The sequence below is a fragment of the Emys orbicularis genome, chromosome 8 (assembly GCF_028017835.1).
Source record: "Emys orbicularis isolate rEmyOrb1 chromosome 8, rEmyOrb1.hap1, whole genome shotgun sequence".
NCBI lineage: Eukaryota > Metazoa > Chordata > Testudines > Emydidae > Emys > Emys orbicularis.
Genome location: NC_088690.1, coordinates 55870129 through 55885558, shown reverse-complemented (window position 1 = coordinate 55885558; position 15430 = coordinate 55870129). Strand labels below are relative to the sequence as shown.

Below are 15430 nucleotides of genomic sequence, written 5' to 3'. Positions count from 1 at the left end.
ACCACATCTAGCAGTGGCACTAATTAGCAGCTTCTGTGGAAAGGCCACTGAATGGGAAGAGAGACTGAACTTGCTTCTTCTCCTAAAGGAGCTCATGAGGGAGGCTTGCACTGCCAGTGCCCACGCTGGATGTTATGTGGAGAGACAGCAGCAGTGGCTCCTCAGAGCAGGCACTCCCCACCCGTTTGGAGTCGGATACAGAAAGACTGTTGATCACTGCTGTAAAGTGGCTCGGATCCCACCCTTCCATGCTGTTCTGCCAAACTTCTTTCTGATGTCACCAAACTTCACTGATAGCCAGCAGGATTCTAAAAAGGGCACCTATTACCAGCAGGACTACATTCACTGGCAAACATAGTCCAGTCTCTGTGAGTGGATCCCTGGGCTCATGCTGAGCCCCATTGTACTCAGCGGGGCTCTGCACATAGATCTAATTGCAATGCTGGGGCCTCACACACACAGTCTGTTGCTGATCAGATCAGCTGATTCCACAGGTGTTTTTCAAGCCGAATTCAGAGCAAACAAAGAGCTCTTCTTTTAGAAGGGAGGAACTTTTGGCAGACATTTGTGGGACCGATCAGAGCTCAGAGATGGTTTGTTTCTGCCCACTTCCCCCACTCCAAGCATGGCTGCAGAATGACTGCCTGAAAATGTTCTGCCCAACTGTAGTTAATAAACCAAACCTCTCTTTTACCATGATGTAGTCTGACCACTTTTCTCTTGCAGTTCGCAGAGCTGCCTGCCTGAGTTTCATCACATGGGTAAACCTGGAGCTCGGCCAGTGTTTTGGCCCAATTTCATCGGGGTAAGACCTATGAAAGAAAAACAAACAGTTACTGCCTCCTGGCTCTGTCCATGCTGCAGCACCCCTGGTCATTACATTTCCCTTCTGACTTCAGCATAAAAGGAAAACAGACAGTCACCTCAACTGACCCAGGCGGTAGGAGAGCAGAAATGAAAAGGCAGGTTCTGAGGAAAAGTTTATTCCTGGAGTTTGTACACAAGGCTCTACAGAACACACCGTGCTACAGCATTTCCTGCCTCACACGTGGCTACGGTGAAAAAGGGGTGATGTCAAAAACAGCTTCTCATTCAGTAGGCCAGATTCTCTGCTGGTGTAAACCAGTGTCATTCCACTGAAGTCAGTGCAATCATGTTGATTTATACCAGCTGAGGATCTGACCTCATATAGCTACTCCCTGCTAGATATTAAGAGTCACATCTGTTCACATTACTCCCCTACACCCAGCAGAGCCAACACAGCTCATGGAGAGTAATCTGGATTCTTTCATGGCTTGTACATCATTAGCCATTGTTACCTAAGGCCCAATCCCGACAAACTAACACTTAACGCTAAACTTAATGGGACTAATCTTGTGAGTCAAGTTACACATGTGCTTAATGGTTTTGAGGCTTGGAGTTTGTGTTCTGATAGCAGAATCTTCATTACTGATGAGGATGTGGGAGAAAGAAAGAAACCAAGGGCCAGATCCTCAGCTGATATAAATGGATCAGACTCCACTGATCTCAACAGAGTTGTGCCAATTTACAACAGTTGAGAAGCTGGCTCTGAAAAATTCATATTCACTAAAAAGCAAAGTTTTTTTTACAAAACCTAAAGGAGAAAGTTTCCAAGATTAAAATTAAAAAAGTTCAGTGGAAAGAGGATTGTTATTGAAAATTAAGCAAACATTGCCCTGCAAGATTTGCAAGACAAACACCAGAGCACTATGTTGTCGAATAAGACCCTGAATGCGAAAGTGATTGCATACAAATGTCCAACCTGGGAGAAATGCAAAAAAGTTAAAAAAAAAAAAAAAAAACCAGCACAAATGATGGAAATTAAATTATATTTTTAAAATCCTCTCACTTTCATCATCTGAAATCTTGTTAATAGGTGAAGATTTTTGTTCTTTAATATGGGTGTCAAAAAAGGTAGGACAAAAAGTAAAGACAAGTAGTAATGGCTTTAGTCTGCAGCAAGGGAGATTTAGGTTAGATATTAGGAAAAACTTTCTAACTCTAAGGTTAGTTAAGCTCTGGAATAGGTTTCCAAGAGAGGTTATAGAATCTCCATCATTGGAGGCTCTTAAGAACAGGTTGGACAAACACCTGTCAAGGATGGTCTGTGTTTATGTGTTTCTGCCTCAGTGCAGGGGCTTGGACCAGATGACCTCTCGAGGTCCCTTCCTGCACTACATTTCTATGATCTTCTTTAAACTCAACAGTGTCCCTTTAAGTATCGACTTAAGTACTATGGCGGAGAATGGTTTGGAAGAGTCATCTGAGGGAAGGGATCAGAAGGAGACCCCATCGACCGGAAGGCATGGAATGCATTGTCCTAGGGATGGGGGTTCCATGACCACCAATCCCAAGAGGAGGAGACAGGTGGTGGTGGTCGGGGACTCCCTCCTAAGAGGGAAAGAGTCATCCATCTGCCGTCCAGACCAGGAAACTTGAGAACTGTGCTGCTTGCCTGGAGCTAGAATTCAGGATCTGACGGAATGTCTGCTGAGACTGATCAAACCCTCGGACCGCTACCCCTTCCTACTTCTCCATGTGGGCACCAATGATACTGCCAAGAGTGACCTTAAGTGGGTCACAGCAGACTACGTGGCTCTGGGAAGAAGGATAAAGGAGTTTGAGGCACAAGTCGTGTTCTCATCCATCCTCCCTGTTGAAGGAAAAGGCCCAGGTAGGGACCATCGAATTGTGGAGGTAAATGTGTGGTTACGCGGGTGATGTCGGAGAAAGGGCTTTGGATTCTGCGATGTTGTTCCAGGAAGAAGGATTGCTAGGAAGAGATGGAATCCACCTAAGGAAGAGAGGGAAGAGCATCTTCTCAGGCAGGCTTGCTAACCTAGTGAGGAGGACTTCAAATTAGGTTCACCGGGGGATGGTGACCTAAGCCCGGAGGTAAGTGGGGAAGTGGAATACTGGGAGGAAACAAGGAGAAGGGTGCAACAGGGGAGGCATCCTGATTCATACTGAGAAAGTAGGGCAATCAGCTGGTTATCTTAGGTGCCTGTACACGAATGCAAGAAGCCTGGGAAAGAAGCAGGAAGAATTGGAAGTCCTGGCACAATCAAGGAACTATGATGTGATTGGAATAAGAGTTGGTGTGGTAACTCACATGACTGGAGCACTGTCATGGATGGGTATAAACTGTTCAGGAAGGACAGGCATGGGAGAAAAGATGGAGGAGTTTTGCTGTATGTAAGGGAGCAGTATGATTACGCAGAGCTCCAGTATGAAACTGGAGAAAAGCCTGTTGAGAGTCTTTGGGTTAAGTTTAGAGGTGAGAGCAACAAGGGTGATATCGTGGTGGGCGTCTGCTATAGACCACCAGACCAGGAGGATGAGGTAGACGAGGCTTTTTTCAGACAACAGAAGTTTCCAAATGACATGGGGGACTTCAATCACCCTGACATCTGCTGGGAGAGCAATACAGCAGTGCACAGACAATCCAGGAAGTTTTTGGAGAGCGTTGGAGACAACTTCCTGGAGCAAGTGCTGGAGGAACCAACTAGGGGCCGTGCTCCTCTTGACCTGCTGCTCACAAACAGGGAAGAATTGGTAGGGGAAGTAGAAGTGGGTGGTAACCTGGGCAGTAGGGATCAAGAGATGGTCAAGTTCAGGATCCTGACAAAAGGAAGAAAGGAGAGCAGCAGAATACGGACCTTGGCCTTCAGAAAAGCAGATTTTGACTCCCTCAGGGAACTGATGGGCAGGATCCCCTGGGAGGCTAATATGAGGAGGAAAGGAGTCCAGGAAAGCTGGCTGTATTTTAAAGAAGCCTTATTGAGGGCGCAGGAACAAACCATCCCGAAGTGCAGAAAGAATAGCAATATGGCAGGTGACCAGCTTGACTTAACAGAGAAATCTTCGGTGAGCTTAAACACAAAAAGGAAGCTTACAAGAAGTGGAAACTTGGACAGATGAATAGGGAGGAGTATAAAAATATTGATCGAGCATACAGGGGTATAATCAGGAAGGCCAAGGCACAACTGGAGTTGCAGCTAGCAAGGGATGTGAAGGGTAACAAGAAGGGTTTCTACAGGTATGTTAGCAACAAGAAGAAGGTCAGGGAAAGTGTGGGACCTTTACTGAATGGGGGAGGCAACCTACTGACAGATGATGTGGAAAAAGCTGAAGTACTCAATGCTTTTTTTGCCTCGGTCTTCACAGACAAGGTCAGCTCCCAGACTGCTGCACTGGGCAGCACAATATGGGCAGGAAGTGAGCAGCCTTCAGTGGTGAAAGAACAGGTGAAGGACTATTTAGAAAAGCTGGACATGCACAAGTCCATGGGTCCAGAACTAATGCATCCGAGGGTGCTGTGGGAGTTGGCTGATGTGACTGCAGAGCCATTGGCCATTGTCTTTGAAAACTCATGCCGATGGGGGGAGGTCCCGGATGACTGGAAAAAGGCTAATGTAGTGCCCATCTTTAAAAAAGGGAAGAAGGAGAATCCAGGGAACTACATACCGATCAGCCTCACCTCAGTCCCTGGAAAAATCATGGAGCAGGTCCTCAAGGAATCCATTTTGAAGCACTTGGAGGAGAGGAAGGTGATCAGGAACAGTCAACATGAATTCACCAAGGGCAAGTCAATCCTGACCAATCTGATTGCCTTCTATGATGAGATAACTGGCTCTGTGGATATGGGTAAAGCGGGAGACATGACACATCTTGACTTTGGCAAAGCTTTTGATATGGTCTCCCATAGTATTCTTGCTAGCAAGTTAAAAAACTATGGATTGGATGAATGGACTATAAGGTGGATAGAAAGTTGGCTAGATCGTCGGGTTCAACGGGTAGTGATCAACGGCTCGATGTCTAACTGGCAGCCTGTATCAAGTGGAGTGCCCCAGGGGTCGGTCCTGGGGCCGATTTTGTTCAACATCTTCATTAATGATCTGGATGCTGGGATGGATTGCACCCTCAGCAAGTTCGCAGATGACACTAAGATGGGGGGAGAAGTAGATATGCTGGTGGGTAGGGATAGGGTCCAGAGTGACCTAGACAAATTGGAGGATTGGGCCAAAAGAAATCTGATGAGGTTCAACAAGGACAAGTACAGAGTCCTGCACTTAGGACAGAAGAATCCCATGCACTGCTACAAGCTGGGGACCGACTGGCTAAGCGGCAGTTCTGCAGAAAAAGACCTGGGGATTACAGTGGACAAGAAGCTGGATATAAGTCAACAGTGTGCCCTTGTTGCCAAGAAGGCTAACGGCATATTGGGCTGCATTATTAGGAGCACTGCCAGCAGATCGAGGGAAGTGATTATTCCCCTCTATTTGGCACTGGTGAGGCCACATCTGGAGTATTGTGTCCAGTTTTGGGCCTCCCACTACAGAAAGGATGTGGATAAATTGTAGAGATTCCAGCGGAGGGCAACCAAAATGGTTAGGGGGCTGGGGCACATGACTTATGAAGAGAGGCTGAGGGAACTGGTCTTATTTAGTCTGCAGAAAAGAAGAGTGAGGGGGGATTTGATAGCAGCCTTCAACTACCTGAAGGGGGGTTCCAGAGAGGATGGAGCTAGGCTGTTCAAAGTGGTGGCAGATGACAGAACAAGGAGCAATGGCCTCAAGTTGCAGTGGGGGAGGTTTAGGTTGGATATTAGGAAAAACTATTTCACTAAGAGGGTGGTGAAGCACTGGAATGGGTTATCTAGGGAGGGGGTGGAATCTCCATCCTTAGAGGTTTTCAAGGCCTGGCTTTACAAAGCCCTGGCTGGGATGATTTAGTTAGGGTTGGTCCTGCTTTGAGCAGGGGATTGGACTAGATGACTCCTTAGGTCTCTCCCAACCCTAATCTTCTATGATTCTAAGTAAATGATAGTTTCCCTCAAGATTCCTTCCTGGGGCTTGCACTAATTCCCTGGATGGAAAATTACTGAATATTGAAAGCCAGGGACAGAGTTTTGACCAGGGTTGGGGAGATGGAGCATGTTTCCGTGAGTCTCCTGGAAAATAAGGAACCAATCTTTAATTCATTGTACCTTTCAGGAAGATTTTTTGGGTGTGCAAGGAAGGCAGGCTCACATGGGAAATGACTGAATAGAACTGCTTTCTGCTGATAGGTCCCCATCTGGCAAAGTCCTTAACTTTAAACACATAAGTATTCCCACTGAAGTTAAAGATGTGCTTAAGAGCTTTGCTGAGACAGGGCCTTAAAGAATCTGAGTGTAAATCCTGCAACAATCATTTGTTTAAACCATCATTGGTTTAAAGATTTCTATAATCTTGATATTGAAACCCCCAAACCGTTTAGGAAATCACTGGCCATGATACTCACTGAGGCTCCTCCATAGGCCTCCACTCCACATAATGATACAGTTTTTGCACATTCTTCAGCCACTCTCTGAGGATCTCTGTGGTGTTATCAACGTTATGGTCAGTGGCTGCCCTGGAGAAATAAGGGCACAAAGAATCCCATTAATGTAGCATCTGAATAACAGACACAGACTGGACAGGGTAGGACCAGATTCTTTCTCGACAAAGAAATGCCCTCAAATGGGCGGACATACATTGTGTATAAATAGTAAAGTGCACCTGTATGCTGGCTGGCACCCCTGTAACTTTCCTCCTGTCCTAGCCTAGGACAGATTAGGCCTGCCAGGAGCTCATATAATCTGCACTGGAAGTGTGTGTATAGTTCCAAATCCTGGTAAGAGACATACACACAAATCCATTCAACCCCCCCTTAGGATTCGCCTCGTGGGATTCTCTCTGCAGCACCTGTTCGGGTATGTCTACACTGCAATTAAAAACTGCCAGCTGGCCCGGGCTAAAAGCTCGGACTCAGGAGCTGTTTAATTGCAGTGTAGATATTAGTGCTCAGGCTTGAGCCCTGGATCTAGGACCCTGTAAGGTGGGAGGGTCCCAGAGCTCAGGAGTCCATAGGAGAAGGCCCGCGGCTTCTTCAACTGTTTCTGCCACCCGCTTTTCTGAGGTTGAATGTGTGCACTCATGTTGTAAGAATCGGGTATAAAATAGCCCCAACTGAAATCAAATCTCAGCAGGGTAGATTCAGCCCTTTATGCTCCCTAAACTGAGCACCACTTCCCTATTGCTCTATTTCCAATGCAATTTACTATGATTGGGTCTTTTGCAGGAAACCTTACAGACTGGAGTCCTGACAGATTCACAGTAACATTAAGGATCCCACAGCACTTTTCCTAAGAGCTGGGATTTGCCCATTGGCATTGGACAAAATATTCCCTATCCTCACAGCCATGCAGCGTGCTGAGTACTACCATGGTCCCAGAGGCAGACACATTTCAGTGGCACTGTATGGGGCAGATCCTCAGTTGTATAACATAGCATAGCTCCATGGACTTCACCCTGCTGAACCTGCTAAGGATCTGCACCCTCTGTATTTAATTTATGCAGCGCTTTGAGATCTTTCAGGACAAGGTCTTAGGTATTTTTTCTTACAATATTATATGACCTTATGAGACACAAACAAGGTCTGATTCTCCTCTTGTTTACACTGGTTCCATATCAGTGAAGCTTTTGTCTCCAGGGAATTTACCTGGTTTAGTGAGAGGAAAATCAGGCTGGGAAAGAATTAAATAGCTTCAGGACAGAAAGAAAGAAAGAAGTAGTCCAGTGCCAATCCTAGGAGTCTTATTGGTGCTCCTGGTTTCCCTCAATGAATATAAAAAGCCACGGCCTGTAACAGAAGACAGCAGTGGTTTTAGCCAGCTGCACCAATAGCTTCAAGGGTTGTCTAACATTTACAATCCACATTCCTAAAATATCAGGGCACTCTTTTTAGTGGCCCTGCATTAGCAATCATTTGTGTTGCGGTAGCACTTAGGAGCCCCAGTCGTGAGACAGGCCCCCATTGTGGTAGGCGCTGTATAGACATAGAACAAAAAGACATGCCTTCCCCTAAGAGCTTCCAAGTGTGCCTCCCTTCACATTTTACCAGGTCCTAGTTAGTCCTGATGACAGGGGAGGTTTTCAAGGGAGAGTTAGGCACACAATATGGTCAAGACAGGTTGTGTAGGTACCTAACTCCCCTTTGTGCCTTTGACAATATCCCCCAATTTTTCTATCCTGCTGAGTACATGGAAGGGAGAAGAAGAGGGTTTGACTGTAGTTTGGAGAGGGGAGTTGAAGCTCTGGCTTTGGTGTCGGGCCAGCCCCTTTATTACCGTGGGGCTGCTCTCTCACTTCACGCCAACACCGAGTGTGGAGTCTTTCTCCACTCAGCCCTGAGAACTACATAACCCCAAAATGTCAGCAGTATTGACGTTCACGGGGAGAGCAAAGCGAAGGAAGTAGGAAGAGATCGAGATAGTCATTAACAAAGGAAAAGCAATTTCCTTTAAAAAAAATTAATACGAGGGAACGTTCCCTTTCCCAGCTGTTGATATACAGACATGAGGTCTGTTCTTGGAGGCTGGAAAAGCAGCTCCCCTAGGAAATAAACGCTGGCTAGCTGAACAGACATCCTTATGGGTTAAGCAGACAGACACATAGGCTGTGTTTTACAGAGTTACAGCAACTCCCCCGTTAGCAGCTAATTCACACTTATAACAATAGTGCCTCCTTGCTTGCTCCAGTCTAAGTGTGGAGACAGAAGTCTGCTCATACTCTCTGTTAGTGTAGGGATGCAACTATAGGGGCCTATGGAGTTCTACAATGAGCTCCATAATTGTCCTCGTTTTTGAGAGAGGCGCAGCGCACACAGACCACATGTTCAGCATGCAGTGCTCCGTGTTGTGCCAAGATGGAGCACTTTTTGAAAATAAATACTTGATTTGTGTTACACTAATTGCTGGAGTCTTTCATAAAACATTGTGATCAACACAAACACCAGTTTATGTGACAAAAATGTATTTGCGATCTCAGTCCAGTTCTACTGGACAAGCGTCCTCTTCACAAAAGCCTCCATAAAAAGCTGCACTAGCTGGCACTCGCCAAAGGGAGGCTGAGGGGTGAAATGAAATGGAAGCTGGTGGAATGGCTAGGTCATCAGAGAGGTCACTAGAGGAAAGCCTGCATAGCTGGAGCCTATGCTGTACCTACTCTGTGGGTTAGGGACTAAATCCTGTTCCCACTGGAGTTTTGCCAGTGACTTCACGGAGACAAGGATTTGGCTCAGATAAAGGATTTCAGTCTCCAGGTGTGTCCATCCAGTGGCATTTATAAGCCTTAAACTCTCAAACACAACAAAGTTAGTCACTTCTTGGATCACACATGCTCGGTGACTAGCAATTTGGCAAACCTTTACTTTTTCCAATTTAGAGCTTTAAAAATAGGCCATTCCCAACAGCTATTTTTGTTATTGTTCTCAGAACTATTTACATTTAACACCATTAAAAGTCAGCATTCACCCATTGTTTCCACACAGTGGTATCTTACCGCAGCAGTATGCATCCGTCCTTGGGATAAGAAGTGACTGTGCTGTCTCCAATATCTCTGTCTGGAAACAGTGGGGAAATCTTGACTATTTTATGACAACCGCTGCATAAAAACCAAACCACCAACACCAAAAACCAAACAAAACATCAACACAGGTTTCTACTGTTTCTACATAAGTTTCCCTTATAAACTCTGCTTTTCTGTAATCACACAAACAATCTCTGCCACAGTCACCTTTTAGGGGAGAATGGGACATCGAGTAGGTTGCAGATTGGTAATACAATCCAGAGCTTTTTAACCTCAGCTCTTCAATTCTAACTTAGAGGTTACTCTCCCATTGTTTCCCGTGGCATAAGGGAAAGGAGTCTGATAGTCTCAGTCCAATTCCAATAGCACAGATGTGTCCACATCACGAAAAACACCACCATCATTTGCTTCCTAACTGGCTGTCTGAGGTGGTGCACTGAATGGCCATGGAGAATGGGCTATACTCTCCCCTACAGAAACAGTTCCTGCCAGAAGGGGGTTGAGGCACATTGACAGGGCAATTTGTGAAAAGTGTATGCTGTACTTGGTCTGTCTGAACAAACATGGACTAATTTACTAGAATGCTCTGTGGTGGTGCAGGGATAAATGCAAGTGACAGAGGACTCATTGTGAGGATGCACAGTTTCACTCTAGCCAGTCCTGATGCTTCAGTTACACACAATATTCTCCACTGTAAAGGAGCCTTCTTTGTGCTCAAACTATTGACATTTTAAAACTCATCCTGAATGCAGCTCTGCACTAAACGAGCCTCTTTTGAAAACTGACACTGAGAAAACAGCTTGATTTTTTTTTTAAAGCAGCGTTTGCTTGGGCGTATTGGTGTTGCCCTGACCCCAGCTTTCAATGGAGTTTCATGAATGACAGACAACTTCTAAGTTCAAAATTTCAGAACAGTTCACACCCAGTATGTAGACAGCACACAATCCTCATTAAAGTTCAACGGTGACCAGCCACAAGGTCATATTAAGAATGGTGACTGGACTGCCCCCTGCTGGTGTAAATTAGTAAAAACAAAATCAAACCCTACAGATAGCTACAGATCCTAAATCAGGCACCCAGATTCTGCCTGAGTGCTGCATTAAAACAAGTTTTCAGGAATTCCACCAAATTTGCATCCCATGGAGCAGATGGCAAAAGTCCCTAACTCCATTGTTAATATGGCCATGCTGGCACAGAGCTATAGTTCCCAGCATACAATGCCCCATCCTGATCCAATTGGTCAGGCTGACAGAGCTGCTTAGCTAGAAATGGAGCACTGCATGCTGGTACCTGTAGTCTGCATGGCTTGCATCACTGTATGAAAGAGTAGAGTGGCCTGGGGCCATGTTGATGAACTCACTGGACCATCTTAGCCATTCCTGTCCTTTGATTTACCTAAACTGTAGTAGAATAACCTATACAATATTGCCAATTCCAGACATTCAAAAATCATGATTTGAGCCCCCCAAAACCATGAGATTGGCTGATGAGCCATGAGATGTTTAAAAAAAAATAAGAAACTTGTTCTTCTGGTTTCTCAGCCTCTTGGGTGCACTCTGGTCATGTTTTCAAGATTTTCTCTGCAACCACAAGGGTTAGAAATTTTCATTTAAAAAAGACAGTAAGCTGAGTGACCACAAGCACCGGTCATAAATACCCTACAAACTACTGTAATAATCTTACTACAAAATATGCCTTATGAGATATCATTTGAAAACTAATAACTCACTGATCATTAATATTCTTGGGTGATGTATGGATGCAGTGTGTATTAAGAGTTGTGGATATATGCTGGACTTATTAATAAAGTGTGTTTAAACCAGGCATATGGAGGAAAGTTGGTAAACAGATCTTCCTGAGACAACGGAACGTGTATTTGATTCTCTGACCATCCCGCTCTTCAGGCAGACACAATGAAAATCCATTTTTACGTACATCTCTACCCCGATATAACGCGACCGGATATAACATGAATTCGGATATAACGCGGTAAAGCAGTGCTCCGGGGGGGCGGGGCTGTGCACTCCAGCAGATCAAAGCAAGTTCGATATAACGCGGTTTCACCTATAACGCAGTAAGATTTTTTGGCTCCCGAGGACAGCGTTATATCGGGGTAGAGGTGTATTAGGTAAACAGTGCAGTTAGGTTAATAAGCTGCTTTTGTCTCTTTACAAGAACAAATGAATCTTATTATTTCTCTGAGCTGCCCAGGAGAGGGCTAGACATTTGCAGAGCACATGGTTTTGGGGGAACTCAGGACTGAGAGTGTGTTGGGTCCCCTTGCTGGTTGTAACCAAGCCTGGTGGAAGCCAAAGTGGGGCCATGAGCTGTGGACAGGCAGCTAGAGTGAGAACTGCTGAACCAGTGCTGTCAAGCACACAGACACTTCAGGGTGTGACCTGTAGGCTGGTAGGCTGGTTATGAGAGTCCCAGGCTGGCTGCTACAGCAGCAAAGCATTGTAAGTAGGGCTGTCAAGCAATTACAAAAATTAATTGCGATTAATCGTGCTGTTAAACAATAATAGAAAACCATTTATTTAAATAATTTTGGATGTTTTCTACATTTTCCAATATAGTGATTTCAATTACAACACAGAATACAAAGTGTACAGTGCTCACTTTATATTTATTTTTATTACAAATATTTGCACTGTAAAAAACAAAAGAAATAGTATTTTTCAATTCACCTAATACAAGTACTATAGTGCAATCTCTTTATAATGAAAGTTGAACTTACAAATGTAGAATTATGTAGAAAAAATAACTGTATTCAAAAATAAAACAATGTAAAACTTTACAGCCTACGAGTCTACTCAGTCTTATTTCTTGTTCAGCCAAACAAGCTCGTTTACATTTGCAGGAGATAATGCTGCCTGCTTCTTGTTCACAGTGTCACCTGAAAGTGAGAACAGGAGTTTGCATGGCACTGTTGCAGCCAGCGTCACAAGATATTTACAAGCCAGATGCGCTAAAGATTCATATATCCCTGCATGCTTCATCCACCATTCCAGAGGACATGCATCCATGCTGACGGGTTCTGCTCGATAAGGATCCAAAGCAGAACGGACCGATGAATGTTCATTTTCAACATCTGAGTCAGATGTCACCTAGGGTTACCATATTTCAACACTGAAAAAAGAGGACACTCCATGGGGGCCCTGGCCCTGCCCCAACTCCGCCCCTTCCCCTTCCCCGCCCCCACCCCTTCCCCGCCCCCATTCCAACCCCTTCCCCAAAGTCCCTGCCCCAACTCTGCCCCTCCTCTGAGCACCCCACATTCCCCCTCCTCCCTCCCGCTCTGATCTTGGTTGGGGGTTGCTAAGTGCTTCCCTGCTCCCCACTCGCCCTGCAACCCCTGCACCCCCCCGCCCCTGCAGCCTCTGTGACCCCTTCTCCCCACTCGCCCTGCAGCCTCTGCACCCCCCTTTGCCCTGCAGCCTCTGTGACCTCTGCTTCCCATTTGCCCTGCAGCCCCTGCACCCCCCTTTGCCCTGCAGCCTCTGTGACCTTTGCTTCCCATTCACCCTGCAGCCCCTGCACCCCCCCGCCCCTGCAGCCTGTGACCCCTGCTCCCCACTCGCCCTGCAGCCCCAGCACCCCCCCGCCCCTGCAACCTCTGTGACCCCTGCTCCCCACTTGCCCCCCCACTGCCCCTGCAGCCTCTGCGCCCCCAGCCTGCCCTGCCCCTGCGCCCCCTGCCCCTGCAGCCTCTGCACCCCCCCGCCCCTGCAGTCTCTGCGCCCCCCGCCTGCCCCTGCGCCCCCTACCCCTACCTGCCCTGCTCCTCCTCGCCCTGCAGCCTCTGCACCCCCCCGCCTGCCCTTCTCCCCCGCTCACCCGGCAGCCTCTGCCTGGCAGGGGCTTCGGAGGCTCAGCGGCGACCGGGGCGGCGCTGGTCCCTGCAGCCCCGGCACACGCCGCACTCCCTGCCGCCTCCTTCCTGCCGCCGCCGAGCATGTTCCCCGGCCTGTCCCCGCTGGAACAGCTCCTGCGGCGCCGGGTTCCGAGCCACACGCGGCGACGGGGCCACAGGAAGGGTCCTCCAGTGGCCGGGGGTCCCCGCCCGCGAGGGAAGCCTGAGCTGCTGGCTGGGCCCGGCCTCCCCGTGGTCCTGCGGGCTCGGCTGGGGCGCACGGTCCGCCCGGCCTGCGGGGGCAGCAGCGGCCCCTCCGCCGCCTTCTGTGGCTGCGCCCCCCACCCCCCCGCCCGAGCTCACTACAATGTAGCTGGGGCGACTGGGCTGCGCTGCAGACCCGGCGGATCGTGCTGGGGCCGGGCGGACCCTGGCTTATGCTTCCCTATTTCCCCGGACATGTCCGGCTTTTTGAAAATTCCCTCCGGACGGGGATTTGAGCACCAAAAAGCCGGACATGTCCGGGGAAATCCGGACGTATGGTAACCCTAATGTCACCTGCAGAAAGTTGATTTTCTTTTTTGGTGGTTCAAGTTTTGTAGTTTCTGCATCGGAGTGTCGCTCTTTTAACACTTCGGAAATCATGCTCCACACCTCGTCCCTCACAGATTTTGGAATGCACCTCAGATTCTTAAACCTTGGGTTGAGTGCTGTAGCTATCTGTAGAAGTCTCACATTGGTACCGTCTTTGCCTTTTGTCAAATCTGCAGCAAAAGTGTTCTTAAAATGAACATGTGCTGAGTCATCATCAGAGACTGCTATAACATGAAATATATGGCAGAATGCAGGTAAAACAGAGCAGAAGCCATACAATTCTCCCCCAAGGAGTTCAGTCACAAATTTAATTAACGCATTATTTTTTTAACAAGTGTCATCAGCATGGAGGCATGTCCTCTGGAATTGTGGCCAAAGCATGAAGGCACATATGAATGTTTAGCATATCTGGCACGTAAATGCCTTGCAATGCCAGCTACAAAAGTCCCATGCGAACGCCTGTTTTCACTTTCTGGTGATATTGTAAATAAGAAGTGGGCAGCATTATTTCCCGTAAATGTAAACAAACTTGTTTCTCTTAGCGATTGGTTGAACAAGAAGTAGGACTGAGTGGACTTGTAGGCTCTAAAGTTTTGCATGGTTTTGTTTTGAGTGCAGTTATATAACAAAACAAAAAAATCTACATTTGTAAGTTGCACTTTCATGATAAAGAGATTGCAATACAGTACTTGTATGATGTGAACTGAAAAATACTATTTCTTTTTATCATTTTTACAGTGCAAATATTTGTAATAAAAATAATAATATAAAGTGAGCACTGTACACTTTGTATTCTGTGTTGTAATTGAAATCAATATATTTGAAAATGTAGAAAAACATCCAAAAATATTTAATAACTTTCAATTGGTATTCTATTGTTTAACAGTGATATTAAAACTGAGATTAATTTTTTTAATCACAATTAATTTTTTTGAGTTAATCGCATGAGTTAACTGTGATTAAGTGACATCCCTAATTGTAAAGCATCCAAGGTTGCAGGGTAAGTGGTGACACAACCCCTCACTGATCTGGATTGCACTCCAAACCATAACACTAAAATTCACGCACAATAATGAAATGGCTCCAGGAGCTGGGGATTGAAGTAAAGCATGAAATACTGGGAGATGTGATCATGGATCTCACAAGAATGGGCAACAGTGCAGAGCAAAGGGAAAAACCCTGGACTACCATTTTCCCCTTTCAAAAGGCTCCCATTGACATAAAGGGTTTTGGATCAGCCCTCAATGCTTTAAGGCTATGGCAATAACAGGGCTGATGATGCCCTTATTGAAGTCAACGGCAAAACTCCCATTTAGTACAACAGAAACAGGCCCACTCTGACTATGGTAGTTCTGTCCAGTGCACTGAAATCAGATACCTGACAGACAATTCCCTCAATTCAAGTAGTAACGTGCTCTGCTTGTGACTATCAATAAGGGTAGAAGTTTTAACATTGAATGTCCTTTCTCTTGAAGGGGTTAAGTCAGGTCCTTCACCCTTGCATTAAAAGGGAGATTTTAAAGTCCAAATCTAGATTTGGTTAACAGAAAGGTTTTGTTAAACATTCTCT

General features: G+C 46.4%; 1 protein-coding gene across 1 annotated transcript in view; it reads right to left on the bottom strand.

Annotated features, from left to right (window-relative positions):
- Nucleotides 1–15430, bottom strand: part of COLGALT2 (collagen beta(1-O)galactosyltransferase 2) — a 96245-nt gene that overhangs the window by 30497 nt on the left and 50318 nt on the right. Inside the window, exons 2-3 of the mRNA XM_065409498.1 lie at nucleotides 6307–6417; nucleotides 695–812 (exon numbers count right to left, since the gene is read on the bottom strand). Coding sequence (XP_065265570.1) covers nucleotides 695–812; nucleotides 6307–6417 — 229 coding nt within the window. The remainder of the gene's footprint in view (nucleotides 1–694; nucleotides 813–6306; nucleotides 6418–15430) is intronic.